Raw genomic sequence first — 15,910 nt, 5'->3', positions numbered from 1 at the left:
TTCTAGTATCTCTGATCAGTGGAATCATACAATGTGTCCTTTTATGAGAGGTTTATTTCACTTAGCATAATGTCCTTATCTCTGTTTATCTCTATTGTAGCATATGTCAGAATTTCATTCTTTTTTATGGCTGAATAATATTCTATTGTATGGATAAAGCACATTTTGTTTATTCATTCATCCACCAGATGTTGGGCACTTGGGTTTTTCCTTATTTTAGCTGTTGTGAATAAAGCTGCTATCAGGCTATGATGTAAGTCCAGCCCCAGCTGAAGAAGACAGGGAAGGGAGGTTGGGTGTAAATATCTAGTCTGCCAGGTTGTCTAAGTAAGGTCTGGTGGGTGTTGGGGAGTCCTGTGTCTACCAGTATTGGGCCTGCCTTAGTATCCTTCTTGTGCTAAGTCACTGACTAGTAGCACCCCTTAGGAAGCATGGCCTTGGTGCAAACACAGAGCACAACTGCCCTTGGTCAGTTACAACCCCTTGTAGTTGAAGGTCATTGAGCCTCATTTTCATGTTCCTACAGCCCCCATCAGGCCACCGGAGTGATCTTTCTAAAATGTAAACTCATTATGCTATTCCTCTACTTAAACACTTCCCATGGCTCCCCAATGTCTTAAGGCTAAAGTCCCAGCTCCTTACCCCAGTGCTCAAGGTTCTATTGGAGGACAGGGGACAATTTACCCTGTGTGCTCCATTTCCTATTAATCTTCACTCCTATGTGCAGCTTCTATGTCTCAGCAATGCTGACTACCTGTTGCTCCCTTGACATTATCCTCTTTCCTTCTTTCATACCTTTGCCTAAGTTGTGCCCTCTACCTGGAGCTCTTCCCTATATCTTCCCCTCAAAGCCCAGCTCAATTTCAAATGCTTTTCCCAGCTTCCTAGTGTCAGTCAGCAGCACAGCCTGGCTCTCTTTGGTCCAGGACCAGGTACTCTGGAGCAGATAGAGGATTCCTGGGGCTGTGCCAGAATAAGACAAACAACTGTCATAGTCCCCTCTCACTTCTTGCCTTTCCACCCAGTGCAAGCTGGCTTTATGTGGCTTCAAAATACTCTCATACGCACCCCCCTCCAATCTTTATGTGATGGAAGCAGAAATCAAGTGCACAGAGTCTAGAGAATTCAGAGATAGAAGACCCCACCCCCACACTCTCATTCGAGCCCTTTCCACCACCACCCCACTTTGCAACCCTGCCTTCCTGGGCTCAGGATTCAACACTTTATTTTTAGAGCACATGTTGGACTAGGGCTCCAGGAATCCACTTGATGTCTGAGGTGTAACCAGACCCTGTGCTGGCACTAGACTTAAGCTTTAGTTGAGCAGAAGAGCAGTGACAGGGGCCAGTGGCAGTGCTAGGGACCAGGGCCCCATAAGGCACAAAGATCTCATACAATGGGTGACCCACCCAAACCCTTTCTTTGACAACTGAGGCCCAGAGAGGCCAAGGCTACCAGCAGCAGAACTAGAATTAAACTCATGTCCCCACAATGCAGTCAGGCTGCCAAAAATTAGAAAGTGGAACAGAAAAGACTGTGTCCTTCCCCCTCCCCTCTCTGGCTTTCTCTCCCATTTTTTGTATCTCCTTCAACAACTGTCGCCAACTTAACATTGTAGAAAGCCCCCAATGCATATTGTAACCTGATGGCCTCCAGGCCAGATCCAGTTTAATTTGACCACAAATAATTTGAAATATTTTAAAATTGTGGCAAAATATACATAACATAAAATATACCATCTTAATTGTTTTTAAGCATCCAGTTAAATGGTATTAAGTCCTTTCACATTGTTGTACAACCGTCACCACCATCCATCCTCAGAACTTTTTCATCTTTACCAATGAAGCTTCTGTACCCATTAAACACGAATTCCCTATTCCCTTCTCCCCTCAGTCCCTGGCAACCGCCCTTTACTTTCTGTCTCTATGAGTCTGACTTCTTTAGGGCACCTCAGTAAGAGGAATTACATAGTATTTGTCCAACTGTGATTGGCTTGTTTTACTTAGCATAATGTCCTCTAAGTTCATCCATGTGGTAGCATGTGTCAGAATTTTCTTTCTTTTTAAGGTGCAATAATATTCAATTGTGTGTACAGACCACATTTTCTTTTTTTTATCTATTCATTCATCAACGGACACTGGCTTGTTTTCATGTTTTGGCCATTGTGAATCACGTTGCTATGAACACAGGTGTGCAAACATTTCTTTGAGTTCCTGCCTTCAATTCTTTTGGGTCTATATCCAGAGGTAGACTTGCTGGATCATATGGTAATTCCATTTTTAATTTTTTTGAGCAACCACTAGGTTGTTCTCCATAGCAGAATTTGAATTTTTAAAAGATTAGTTGCTAACATTATAAAAATCTGCATTTCATACTTCTGTTGAGTTATTGAAGGTCTGACACCACTGGTCCTGCGTCCCCAGCACCAGCCTCACCAGGCTGCCTCAGAGACACTAGCACCCACAGGCAGTGCCCCTTTCTCAGAGGTCTGAGACCCAGCTCTGCAAGGCCCTTCTTGGTTCTAACCTCTTTCTTTTGTTCCCTCAGCCCTAGGTGGTAACTGCTTCCTTCTGTGAGGCTCTGTGATACCTCAGTGGTCTCCTTTTGCCTTTTCAGTCCTCCCATACCTGTTTAACACCTCCCCTATATTAGATCTTTCTGTTAAAAACCTGGTGTGGCTCTGTTTTCCTGGCTGGCTCTGGCTGCTACCACTCCTGGTGTTCCTGCCTGGAAGCTGACCTCTATGGTCAGATATCAGTTCTCCTGGTTCCCTCTCCCCCTCTCTCCATTATTCTACATCTGGCTGACTATGCTTGCCTGACTATAAGCTATCTGATATGTGCCCCTGCTCTGATCAAGTAACTCCTGCTTACTGAGCATCTGCTATGTGCCAGAGACAGTGTATAAGACTTGTAATTATCTCATGTAATAGTCTCCACAGCACTGTGAGGCAGGCACTGCTATGATCACCACTGTACAGATGGGGAAACTGAGGCCAGGACAAGGAATGCTAACCACACTGCCCTTAAGTCATCAAGTTATATTTCTATCATGAACCCTTGTATTCTATTTATACATTTGATAAATATCTGATCTGTGCACTCTGTGCTCCCTTTATTTATTTATTTTTATTTTATTTTTTTACAGAGTCAGAGAGAGGGATAGACAGGGAAAGACAGACAGGAACAGAGAGATCAGAAGCATCAATCACTAGTTTTTCGTTGCGCATTGTGACACCTTAGTTGTTCATTGATTGCTTTCTCATATGTGCCTTAACCGCGGGCCTTCAGCAGACCGAGTAACCCCTTGCTCAAACCAGACGAGCCTGCGCTCACGCTGGCAACCTTGGGGTCTTGAACCTGGGTCCTCGGCATCCCAGTCCGACGCTCTATCCACTGCGCCACCACCTGGTCAGGCTCTGGGCTCCCTTTAGAAGAGTTATATACAATTTCTCGAAGTCAAAACCTCAGAAACTAACACTGCCTGTCTTAGTTTTCTCCTCTGTAAAATGGGGATCATGACAGTTGCTACCTCACAGGGTTTTGATGAGGATTAAATGACATGATGTGTGAAAAGTGCTTAGCTCCACACCCAGCATGTGAGAAGTACTGAACAAATGTTAGCAACTGATATTATGACCTAAATATAGAAGGATTATTATGTAAAACATGAAATACAGAGCAGTTGGAAATGACACTTATGTAGACAGAGGCGGATTTAACAGCTGGTGCACCAGGCACGTGCCCTGGGCCCTGACTTCTGAAGAGCCTCACAAAACCCCAACTTTACACTTTTTTTCTAATGACACTAAGTCTAGTTTCATATGTGCAATTTTAACATTAATAATACATAATATTTTTTTATTTAAAAATATGATTAACATGTATTTTTATTTTCCCTCTCTCTCTCTCTTTTTTTTTTTTCCTGAAGCTGGAAACGGGGAGGCAGTCAGACAGACTCCCTCATGCACCCGACCGGGATCCACCCGGCACGCCCACCAGGGGGCGATGCTCTGCCCATCCGGGGCGTCACTCTGTCGCGACCAGAGCCACTCTAGCACCTGGGGCAGAGGCCAAGGAGCCATCCCCAGCGCCCGGGTCATCTTTTTGCTCCAATGGAGCCTCGGCTGCGGGAGGGGGAGAGAGAGACAGAGAGGAAGGAGGAGGAGGTGGAGAAGCAGATGGGCGCTTCTCCTGTGTGCCCTGGCCGGGAATCGAACCCGGGACTCCTGCATGCCAGGCCAACGCTCTACCACTGAGCCAACAGACCAGGGCCTTCCCTCTCTTTTTTTTAAGGGGCCTAATATTTTCTTCTGCACCTGGGGCCTCAACCGACCTTAATCCACCTCTGTATGTAGAAATGGAAAAATGCACATTCTATGTGAAAGATAAAAGCCCCCCCCCCAAAAAAATGAACTCATGCACCGAAAAGTCTCACAGAAAAAAATCCAAGATATTAACTATGGTTGATTTGGGGTGCTGAGATGTGGGACAATTTTTTTTTCAAACAAATATGTAAAGGATAGCCTGACCTGTGGTGGCGCAGTGGATAAAGCGTCAACCTGGAAACACTGAGGTTGCCGGTTCAAAACCCTGGCTTGCCTGGTCAAGGCACATATGGGAGTTGATGCTTCCTGTTCCTCCCCCTTCTCTCTCTCTCTCTCTCTCTCTCTCTTCCCCCTCTCTAAAATGAATAAAAAAAATAAAAAATAAAAAACCACATGTATAGCCTGACCTGTGATGGCGCAGTGGATATAACGTCAACCTGGAACCCTGAGGTTGCCAGTTCGAAACCCTGGGCTTGCCCGGTCAAGGCACATACGGGAGTTGATGCTTCCTGCTCATCCCCCTCCCCTTCTCTCTCTCTCTCTCCCCCCCTCCTCTCTAAAATGAATAAATAAAATTAAAAAAATATATATGTAAATTATAAAATCCCATCAGCATTCCCGTTATCTTCTTCGCAGAAGTTGACAAGTGGGTCATAAACTTGTATGAAAAGGCAAGGGACCCAGAACAGCCACAACAATCTTGAAGAAGAGGAACACAATAGGAGGACCATGCAGCAGGCCTGGATGGATGTCAGGGCCAAGGCGAGAGCTGAGTGTTGAGACAACCCAGCTGTGACTCTCAAAACATTGCCTACCCTTGGGTCACTAGTTTTCTGAAAGTATGCTCTAAGCTTCAATGACAAAGGTATCTTACTTAGAACATTCTTGTAGCAGGAATTGCTTTGGGAGGTAATGAGGCTTCTATCACTTGAGGTGTGGAAGCTGAGCTGGAAAATCCCAGAAACAAGAGAATGTAAATTCTCTAGTCTCATGGTTTCCAAAAGATAAATTTTCACCAGACTACAGTGATTGGAGAAAAAAAAGATGCACAGTTAGATTTTTTATCAAGCTTAGTTTATTCATTTTAAACCCCATTTTGTTTTTGATGATCATTTCCCATGCTTTTATTTTTTGATGCAAAACTATCCTTTCTTTTACAAAATAATGCTGATAGTTGATGTTCTTTGTTGTTTTTATTGTCCTCAATTGGCAGGTAAAGAGCTTGTAGCCCTCCCTCTTTCACTTTTTAAAAATGTTCTATAACTTTGAGAATCCCCAAGTCTGGGGAAAATCTCGCAGCTCTGACACTTACTTCCTGTAGGATCTTGATCAAGTTATGAAACTTCTTTGAGTCTCTGTTTTTCTATCTGCAAAATGGGGATGATTCACACATCTCAAGACTACTGTGAGAATTAAACCAGATAATGTATGTGACTGTACTTGGATCATCATCATAACCACTTGAGAAAGTGTCCTCCAGAGTCTATGAATTCTATGAAGGCCCCCACTTTTCTCTTCTGCAAGTTGAAGAGCTCTTGTTTCTTCAATCATTCTTTATATTTCCATTTTGGTCTCTTCTGAGTGTTCTCAGTTTGTCACTGTTGTTCCTAATCTATGAATCTAGAACTGAACACATGCTTTTGGTGTGGCCTGGCAGTGTAAAGTAGGATCCACTATCACCTCCTTCAATCTAGACTCTATACCTCCATTAATTCAACCAAAATTTACAATGGATTTTGTTTTGTGCTCTTATCTCACTCTTATGGTATTTATTGAGCTTAGAATACCTAACAGCCCCCAGATCATAAAAATGTTTGTGATCTTGTCTCCCATCCCAAACCTGTGCAATTGAAGCCTTAGACCTAAAATGAGAGGTTTTATTTTATATTTATTCTCTTTTATACTTTACTCAATAAGACAAGGTGACTTCCCTGACAGATGGGGTCAAAGAAGACCCCAAATAGATATATTCTTGTACTCCATAAGCCTAAAAGAATATTTCATTGACTCTTTTTAGTTCAAGGAAGAAAACATTTATTTGAAACTTGGAGTCCAGGGCTGCAGGGCTGGCGTTGGGTGATGGAACCCAGATGCAGTGGCTTCAGTCCCCCATATCTCACCCATATCAGGTTCATCCAAGGGACCTGACATGGTGGTTCTCTCTCTCAGGGCAGTGGGCTGTCTGTCTGTCCTGAAATGGCTCTGTAGAAACTGAGAGCAAATCAGGATAGCTTGGGGATTTGAGAGAAACTGGGAGCCAGAGAGATTACAGCTTGCAGGGCCCAGGGGTCTCCTACTGCCTCCTGAGAACAGTAACGTCCCAGAATCTTCCTGCTGATTCAGGTACCACAAAGGGCTCAGTTCCCGCACCCCCCTTTGCTTTCCATCCTGGCAGCCAGATTCTAGTCCAGTACTGCCCCAATGATGCCTCTGCCAGGGCTGTCGCCAATGTTCAGACTACATGGAAGGAAAAGCCTGGCCTGCTGCATGTCTCCCAGAATGTCGCTCTGTGCTCAGGGGATGCCGTGGTGGTCACACTGGGGCCTGGCCTGGCCGCCTGCCCAGCACTGGTCTCAGTCAGTCCTCCTGAATCCTGGAAGGAAAAGCCCACAGGATGGCATGGGATTCTGAAGGCAGCCAAGCCTCATTTCTGCTGTCACCCCAGATGCCTAAATACTCCTTACAGCTGGAACAATGTCACTTCAGAAGCCACGGGTCTCAATGGTCCACAGCTATTGCAAATAACTTTTTTTTTTTTTTATGAATTAAATTGCTTAAATGAGATAGAAATCCCCAGCCCAGAGACACGCAGTCTGCCTCTCACTTTTGAGACTTAATGGTAGGCACAGAGCTGCTGGTCATAAAAATGGATCTCCTTTAGCTCAGCCTAGCCACTCTAGCTGTGTGACCCTGGGCACGTCACTGCACCTCTGAGCCTCAGTTTCATCAGACAAGCGCAAGATAAGTAAAGCCCGCCCACTCCCAGTTGCTATCAGGCAGATAAAATCACACAGAAGATTGAATTTTAGGAACCGTAAAGTTCTATGACAGAACACCTAGATTCCCTTAATTTTTCTATAGTGTTTCAGACTTAGAGACTTCTGACTCCATTCCTCACATGATTTTCACAACACCCTTGTGAGGTAGGTGTCATCACAGCCATTTTCCTGTTAAAAAGAAACTGAGGGTAAACGAGGTTCCAGGGCCCCAGAGCTGGTAAATTGGAAGAGTCAGGACTTGAAGCCAGGCCGCAATTCCAGACCCTGTGCTCCTTCTTATATGCTATGCCTCATTGGCAATAGAAGACCCTGATTGAGGAGAGAAAATGAACTGAGGAAGAATGTAAAAGTTACCCATCAGCCTGAGCTTCTGAAAGAGGGGGATGAAGCCATGCAGGACACTGTGGATCCGATACACTGTCCAGACAAGAAAAGAAGACAAAGGTGACTGAGCTTGGTGCCTCCAGGGATCTGGGGTCAGACCTCCTCCCACCCACACTTGGACCAAGACTTAACCCACACAAACAAGGCTCTAATGGTGGAATTTCAGGCAGCAGTTTAAGTTTAGATAATAGTACTAGAATTATTATTAAAAACAACAGCCACGAAAAGCAGTAACAGTGCCAGGAAACAGCGAATGCAGTACCCAACCCCATTAACTAACTTGTTTTTGGTCTCTGCCTAATTCTGTTTGTTTGCCACTTTCAACTGTTTTTGTTTCATTTTTATGGAGCTGCCCATTTTTTCCACTGAGTTTTGCCAGCGACCTCACATTGACCTTGAAAGCAGTCAGGCAGAAAACACGAGCATAAGGAAATCTTTAAAAAGTGTTTAGGTCGTGGCTTTCTGGCCCTTGGCAAGCATCTGTGGCTGGTTCAGCCACCTCTCTGAGTCTGGTGGGGGAAGGGAAGTGCTTACCCAGACCAAAGTAGATGCCAACTGTCTCCAGGGAGGCAAAGGTGAGCAGGCCAACCCCGAGGGACATGAACCAGTCTGCAAGGGCATCCAGGGAGAGAATGGTTAGCCTGCAGGTCTGGACCCCCACCTGCCATGCCCTGTTCATACAGCCCCCACTCACCTGAGTAATAGTGATAACACACCAGCAAGGCCCCAATTGCAAAGCAGAGGAGGACGAAGTGGAAAAACTCATCTGTAAAGGCAGGGGAGGTGGGGAACTTACTGTTTGCTTCTTTCTACCTCTTTTTTTGTTTTTTTTGTTACAGAGACAGAGAGAGGGACAGATAGAGACAGACAGACTTTGGAAAGAGATGAGAAGCATCAATTCTTCATTGCAACTCCTTAGTCTCCTCAGTTGCTCATTGACTGCTTTCTCATATGTGCCTTGACCTGGGGGCTACAGCAGAGCAAGTGACCCCTTGCTCAAGCCAGTGACCTTGGACTCAAGCCACTGACCTTGGGCTTCAAGCCAGCGACCTTTGGACTCAAGCCAGAGACCATGGTGTCATGTCTATGATCCCACTCTCAAGCCAGTGACCCCGAACTCAAGCTGGTGAGCCCACACTCAAGCCAGATGAACCTATGCTCAAGGCAGAGACCTTAGGGTTTCAAACCTGGGTCCTTTGTGTCCCAATTCGACATTCTATCCACTGCACCACCACCTGGTCAGGCTCAATCTCTTTTTTAAATTACAAAATGTGTTTCTGTTTCTGCTGAAATGCAGCTTTTATTCGGAGATGCTTCTCCTGACCAGCCCAACTGAAACAACACCCCAAACCCACCCTCTCCAGCCTTTATCTTGTTTTATTATTTTTCTAACACTTATCATCACTCAGTAGGTTATATTTTCATTTCTGTGTTTATTCTGTGTCCCCACTCAGTAGGATAGCAGGTGGAGATTTTGCCCATCAACTAAAGTAGTGTGGGGCATATAAACTTGCTGAAACTTTATTTGGGGAATGAATGTTAAATACAATTGTAAAAAAATGCAAATGTGTCAAGTTTCACATTGCCTTATCTTCCCTCCTTAATCCCATTCTTTAAAAAGAAGTGGTGACCGGCAAAATCTTTCCAGGCATATATATGTACATATACATTTTTAAAAATAAAAGCAGGACCAATTTGTGTACCTGCTCCTCTATCATTTGCTTTTTTCCCTCTCATTGATAGATCAGGGCCATCTTTCCACCTTAGAGCACATGTAGATCAGCCCTGTTCTTTTTTTTTTTTTTTTTTTTTTTTTTTTCATTTTTCTGAAGCTGGAAACAGGGAGAGACAGTCAGACAGACTCCTGCATGCGCCCGACCGGGATCCACCCGGCACGCCCACCAGGGGCGACGTTCTGCCCACCAAGGGGCGATACTCTGCCCCTCCGGGGCGTCGCCATGTTGCGACCAGAGCCACTCTAGCGCCTGAGGCAGCGGCCACAGAGCCATCCCCAGCGCCCGGGCCATCTTTGCTCCAATGGAGCCTTGGCTGCAGGAGGGGAAGAGAGAGACAGAGAGGAAGGCGCGGCGGAGGGGTGGAGAAGCAAATGGGCGCTTCTCCTGTGTGCCCTGGCCGGGAATCGAACCCGGGTCCTCCGCACGCTAGGCCGACGCTCTACCGCTGAGCCAACCGGCCAGCAGCCCTGTTCTTTTTGATAGCTATATAGTGTTCCATGATATAAAGTTATTCTAATTTATTTAACCAGTCTCCCACCGATAAAATGTATTGATGTCAGATGTTTCCTGTTACCACTAATGTTGTACCAAACATCACTACACATGAACCTCTGTGCATTCAGGGATGTATTTCTGGGGACCCAGGGCCCAGGAGTGGATTTTCAGGCTTGGAATGTTCTTAACAGAAGGTAGTTAACAGAGATAGAAGGAAGAGTTGAGAGGCAGAGCCCATGCCTTGGGCAAGAATTCAGGGGTGGTCTGTGAGAGAGGTTTCCTGTTCTTTGCCAGGCACTGGCATCAGAGTCATCAGAGGAGAGAACAGAGGAGCCTCAGCCCAGTCAAGGGGCTGTGATTAGAAGAGACACAAAGATTTCAAGAAGAAAGAAAAAAAAAAAGAGGAAAATTCAGAGACCATTCCCTGTAATGAGGCAGGCTTCCTGAGTGGGTGTTGAGGCACCAGAAATGTGTCTTAGCTTAGTCCTATGTAGCCACTGATGTGCTGTGAAGCTTTGGACAAGTGTCTTGACCCATCTGAGCCTCAGCGTTCTCACTGATATACTGAGGAGAGCGACCTCTATGCCACTGAGAGGATGGATAGGGGTCTTGTATGGAAAAGTGGTTGGTAAACGGTAAAAGGCAGTGTGATACTTCACATCACTGCTGGCAAGGGGCATTTTGAAGGCAAATGAACAAAAGGGGAGAAGGGTATTTCTATTTTCTTTTCCCCGGGGAAAAATTAAAATGAACACTAGGACATTCTTGGCTCTGAAATCAGCTTGCCCTTTAGGGGAAAAAAGTACATTATGCAGAAATGGATTTAAGGTTTAAGAAAGTATCAGGCTTAGGTCTCTGCAGAGATGTGAAAACCTGGGTTGAGGTGGATTACAGAACTCTTTCTGCTCTCTATCTCACCCAGTATTTCAGAAACACAAAATGAGTTCTTAACGGAGATGTTCTTCTTGAATCTTATTTTCAGTAGAAAATACAAGTGTTTGAGAGAGTGAGAAAGAGGGAGAGAAAGAGAGAGATCAACAAAATAAAAGATGAAGCAGAGGACTGAATGGGTAGGATGGCTTACTTTGAAAAAGCAAAAAATCCAAAACAAATGTCTGTCAAGTTGGGAATAGAAAGTACATCATAATTTACCCATACAGTGGAATTTTATGCAGTTGTTAAGAAGTCATAAAAGATTCAGAGGTCACTATGAATTGGGGCTCAGGCAGTCCAGAAGGGCTTCATGGAAGAATGAGCATTTGAGCTGAAGTTTAAAGATTGTCAAGCCAGTAGGACTTGACGGAGAGGGAAGGGCATGTACGTGTGTGTGCATGCACATGTTACTTGGGAGGCACAACATGAGACAAGGGAGGGAGGTGGAACCAAGGCACAGACCCAGTATAGTGAAGTATTGCTTCAACCAGGTGTATGGAGGAGCTGCTGGGAACAAAGTTTTGGAGGCTGGAGAGATCAGGCCAGAAAAAAGGATTCTGGAGTTATGTTTGAGTCTGGAGGAACCTAAAGGATCATTCTTTTTATTTATTTATTTATTTTTGACAGAGAGAGTCAGAGAGAGCAACAGATAGGGACAGACAGGAAGCGAGAGAGATGAGAAGCATCAATTCTTCATTGCGGCACCTTAGCTGTTCACTGACTGCTTTCTAATATGTGCCTTGACTGGGGGGCTCCAGCAGACCGAATGACCCCTTGCTCAAGCCAGTGACCCTGGGCTCAAGCTAGCAACCTTTGAGCTCAAGCCATCGACCCTGCACTCAAGCTGGATGAGCTCAAGCAGGATGAGCCCATGCTCAAACTGGCGATGTTGGGTTTTCGAACCTGGGTCCTCTGCATCCCAGTTTGACGCTCTATTCACTGTACCATTGCGCCACTGCCTGGTCAGGCTAGCAGATCATTCTTACCTGTTTTTTTTTTTTTCAAATTTCAGTCATACATATACTACCTTTGTGGTTTTTGGTCTTTCTCTTACCACTGCTCACCACTAGGATTCCCCTGCTTTAATTAAAAGTTCTCATAACACAAAAAATATTCTGTTAACTATATATGGTGGCAGATGTTAATAAGACTTCTTGTGGTGATCACATTACATTATATACAAATATTGAATCATTATGTTATACATTTGAAACTAATATAATGTTATATGTCAATTATATCTCAAATTAAAAAATAAATACCTGCCTGACCAGGCAGTGGTGCAGTGGATGGAGCATCAACCTGAGACACTGAGGACCCAAGTTCAAAACCCCAAGGTCGCTTGAGCATGGGCTCACCAGCTTGAGTGCAGGGTTGTCTGGTTGAGTGTGAGATCAGACATGATCCCATGGTTGCTGGCTTAAACAAAGGGTCACTGGCTCAGCTGGAGCACCCTGGTCAAGGCACATCTGAGAAAGCAATCAATGAACAACTAAAGTGCCACAACTAAAAGTTGATTGATGCTTCTCATCTCTCTCCCGTCCTATCTGTCTGTTCCTCTCTCTCTTCCTCCCTCCCTCTCTCTCTAAAATCAATAAATAAAATCTTTAAAGTAAATAAAATAGATACCTAAATTCCATTCAGAAAGTTATGGGCATCTTAAAATTAGATATAAATGTTACCAAATACATTTAAAACTTTGCTCCTCTAAGGAAAATAGCAAAACAGCAGTGTTTTTCATGTATAAGAACTATAGTTATTATTTCATTGAAAATGTTGAAATAAACATAAGACAAATGGTAATACTTTATTTTGTAGAACAGTAGTGCTTTGAATAGACAGTTCAAAATGCCCCAATTGCCAGATTTTGCTGAGTGTAGAATACACACACACACACAGCATACAAAGCAAGACGATGAGGTTATAGCTGGCCCACAGCCTGCAGAAAGCTCTGCACACAGGGAGAAACTACTCTCTTTGTCTGAAGGGCAATGAGCAAGGGTCAGGGTAGCATTAAAGGCATGGGGTGCCTGAACCACGACCATGTTCTAACACAGAGAGTAGAAAGGGGACTTACCTCCTCACTTTGACATATAATGCTATGTCCTGAAGGAACTCAGACATGGTCTGCACTTTGGAAGTCTCAGATTTAGTCTGACAAGTCTCATTTTCTAGCCCAGGAAAATTAAACAGTATGCCCTGGTCATCTGACTGGATAGAGACAGAGCAGGGGGTGTGGACCCAGGGCTACACTCCCTAAAGGTAGGCTTTTGCAACAACTTAAAATGTTTCCAGAACAACTGCCATAATCAAAAATCATGGTCTTCCTGCCAGTTCCAAACCCTGTATTTGCTCAGTCAAGGCATGTACTGTGAAGCATCTACTACGAGTTGATGCTTTCTGCCCCCTGCCCCCCCCTTTCCACTCATTAAAATCAATAAATAAAATCTTATAATAAATCATGGTCTCCCTTTTCACCTTTATCCTCCTCCACAAAGCCCCCGCAGATTCCAGGCCTGGAGTGGAGAAGGTCCCACTGGTTTTCGTTGTCCCTTCTCTAGAGCCTAGTCCAACCAAACCTCATGGCTTCCTCAGCCTGGCCATTTCCAGCTCCGCGTCCTGGCCATAAGGCCTGGAAGGCATTTATTATCCTAGTGACTCCGAGTATAACAGAAAGAACTTAAGACCAGGGTTCAAACTCAGGTCGTGCCTCTCACTAGTTGTAACACCAGTCCCATCCTAGAGCCTCAGTTTCTGGATCTGCAAAATGAGAATCATTGGACAACCTTCTCAAGGGGACTCTAAGCTGAAGAGTTTGCAAACTGCAGGGCACAAGACAGGGTGGGCTCTGATTACTGTGGCTCTAGACTACCAGTTGACTTTCTAATGATAGAAACTAGGACCGGACAGGCGGAAGCAGCTTTGGAATACCAATTTCCTTACCATCTTTCTTTATATTCAGTCTTCTTAACTGGGAGGCTTCCATTTCTCCTTAGGAACAAAAAATTAGTGTTTAACTTTGACATAGGATGGCAGGTGGGATTTTCTCTTCCCCACCTCATTGAGAATGGCATTCCTGGGTTCTTTTTCCTGAGTCAGAGGACATTCCCTGCAGGACCTGTCAGGACAAAGCTGTTAAGGTGGAAATGGCTGTCCTTGGGATCCCCACTGGCCCTCTCCTCCCTCCACAGGCCTGAGTTAGTGCTCTATTCCATTCCCCTGAGCTTGGAGGTCCCCTTTCTGAATCACAGTGACATTCTGGCTGGTGATGGGACCCCTGCTGGGGCTGACCCACCCTTCCAGGATAGTTGTGACCCCATCCCACCCCTCTGGAATTCAGGCTGCCTCTCACTCTCCTCTTGGAGCTTCAGTACTTACCACTTGCTGGGTCTGAGCCTCTCCTTCGGAGTCCTGGAAATTAAAAACTCAGCATTAGGGCCCAGGCCAGGCTGGGTCCTTAGTAACTGCCTCCACTCTGGGGAATGCCAGAGATGATCTATGAAAATGCTCCCATCAGATTGTCCAGCCCCCAGGAGCCCTTCTACTTATCCATTGCCAGTTATAATCTCCTAGACCCCTTTTTTTCCTATCTTTTTTTATCTGTTGTTATTTACGTTTATTTAGGAACGATATTTTGGGAGGTGACATTGATCAGTAAGAGTACAAGATTTCAGGTGTACATTTCTATAGCATTTGAACTGTTGATTGAGTTGTGTGTCCATTGCCCAAAGTCAAACCATTTTCCATCACCGCTGGACCCCTATTCTAATGTCCACTGGCTTCCTTCCTCGTGCCACAGCCAGCCCTGACTGCTCAGATTAGAGCCCCAGGCCCCCAAAGTGACTTTGAGTCCCCATCTCACAGCCACGGACCCTGATGGCTCTCTCAGAGGAAAGACAATGCCCAGGTCTCATGCAACACCAACATCAACAAACCCTCTCCCCAAACTGGGCACTCACCTGATTCTCCAGAGGGCACCATCTCCCCAGGGGCACCTACACAGAAGGAAAATCAGTGAACACAGATCCATTATCTTCTGGGTGAAAAGAAATTACACTTCAGTGGAGGTGGCTCTCCTTCAGAGACTTTCCATTTCATCTGCAGGAGCCAAGTGGGGACTGGAGCAAGCTAGAGGGCCCCTCTTCCATTTAGAGGGGCAGTTACCACCCAGGAGACACTGAAGCTGCCATAGGAATGCCTGCTTAGTGTTACAGTTCTTTCAATTTCCAAGGAAAAGCCAGGTTTTTACATAAACTTCGTTCTATTTTATTTTTTTATTAAGTGAGAGGCGGGGAGGCAGAAACAGACTCCCACATGTGCCCCAACTGAGATCTACTGAGCAAGCTCCCTACCAGGCGATATTCTGCCTGTCTGGGCTGCTGCTCTGTTGCTCTGAAACAGAGCTATTTTAGTGCCTGAGGTGAGGCTATGGAGCCATCCTCGTACCTGGGGCCAACTTTGCTTGAACCATTCAAGCCATGGCTGTGGGAGAGGAAGGGGAGGGTAGAAGCAGATAGTTGTTTCTCCTGTGTGCCTTGACTGGGAATTGAACCCAGGACTTCCACATGCTGGGCTGATGCTCTACCACTGAGCCAACAGGCCAGGACATAAACTTCTTTTTCTTTCTTTCTTTCTTTCTTTCTTTCTTTCTTTCTTTCTTTCTTTCTTTCTTTCTTTCCTTTCTTTCTTTCTTTCTTTCTTTCTTTCTTTCTTTCTTTCTTTCTTTCTTTCTTTCTTTCTTTCTTTGTGTGTGAGAGAGAGAGAGGAATAGAGAGAGATGAGAAGCATCAACTCATAGTTGTGGCACCTTAGTTGTTCATTGATTGCTTTCTCATATGTGCCTTGACTGGGAGGCTCCAGCTGAGCTAGTGATGATCCCTTGCTCAAGCCAGTGACCCTGGGCTCAAGCCAGTGATCTTGAGCTTCAAGCCAGTGACCTTTGGGCTCAAGCCAGTGACCATGGGGTCATGTATATGATCCCACACTGGCAACCATGCACTCAAGCTGGTGAACCCGTGCTCAAGCTGGATGAGCCT

General features: G+C 45.2%; 1 protein-coding gene across 3 annotated transcripts in view; it reads right to left on the bottom strand.

Annotated features, from left to right (window-relative positions):
* Positions 1-6,336: 6,336 nt before the first annotated feature.
* The window catches only part of TMEM40 (transmembrane protein 40), a 43,061-nt gene continuing 33,487 nt past the window's right edge, over positions 6,337-15,910 (bottom strand). Inside the window, exons 5-11 of one of the 3 annotated variants that reach the window (XM_066244722.1) lie at positions 14,834-14,869; positions 14,253-14,285; positions 13,818-13,865; positions 8,405-8,476; positions 8,245-8,319; positions 7,681-7,743; positions 6,337-6,920 (exon numbers count right to left, since the gene is read on the bottom strand). In XM_066244722.1, coding sequence (XP_066100819.1) covers positions 6,901-6,920; positions 7,681-7,743; positions 8,245-8,319; positions 8,405-8,476; positions 13,818-13,865; positions 14,253-14,285; positions 14,834-14,869 — 347 coding nt within the window. In that variant the 3' untranslated portion in view covers positions 6,337-6,900. The remainder of the gene's footprint in view (positions 6,921-7,680; positions 7,744-8,244; positions 8,320-8,404; positions 8,477-13,817; positions 13,866-14,252; positions 14,286-14,833; positions 14,870-15,910) is intronic. The other 2 variants (XM_066244724.1, XM_066244725.1) reach the window with 2 other exon arrangements.

Source organism: Saccopteryx bilineata, chromosome 10 (genome assembly GCF_036850765.1).
Source record: "Saccopteryx bilineata isolate mSacBil1 chromosome 10, mSacBil1_pri_phased_curated, whole genome shotgun sequence".
NCBI lineage: Eukaryota > Metazoa > Chordata > Mammalia > Chiroptera > Emballonuridae > Saccopteryx > Saccopteryx bilineata.
The sequence above is the reverse complement of the archived record's forward strand: the minus strand, read 5'-3'. Positions and strand labels throughout refer to the sequence as shown.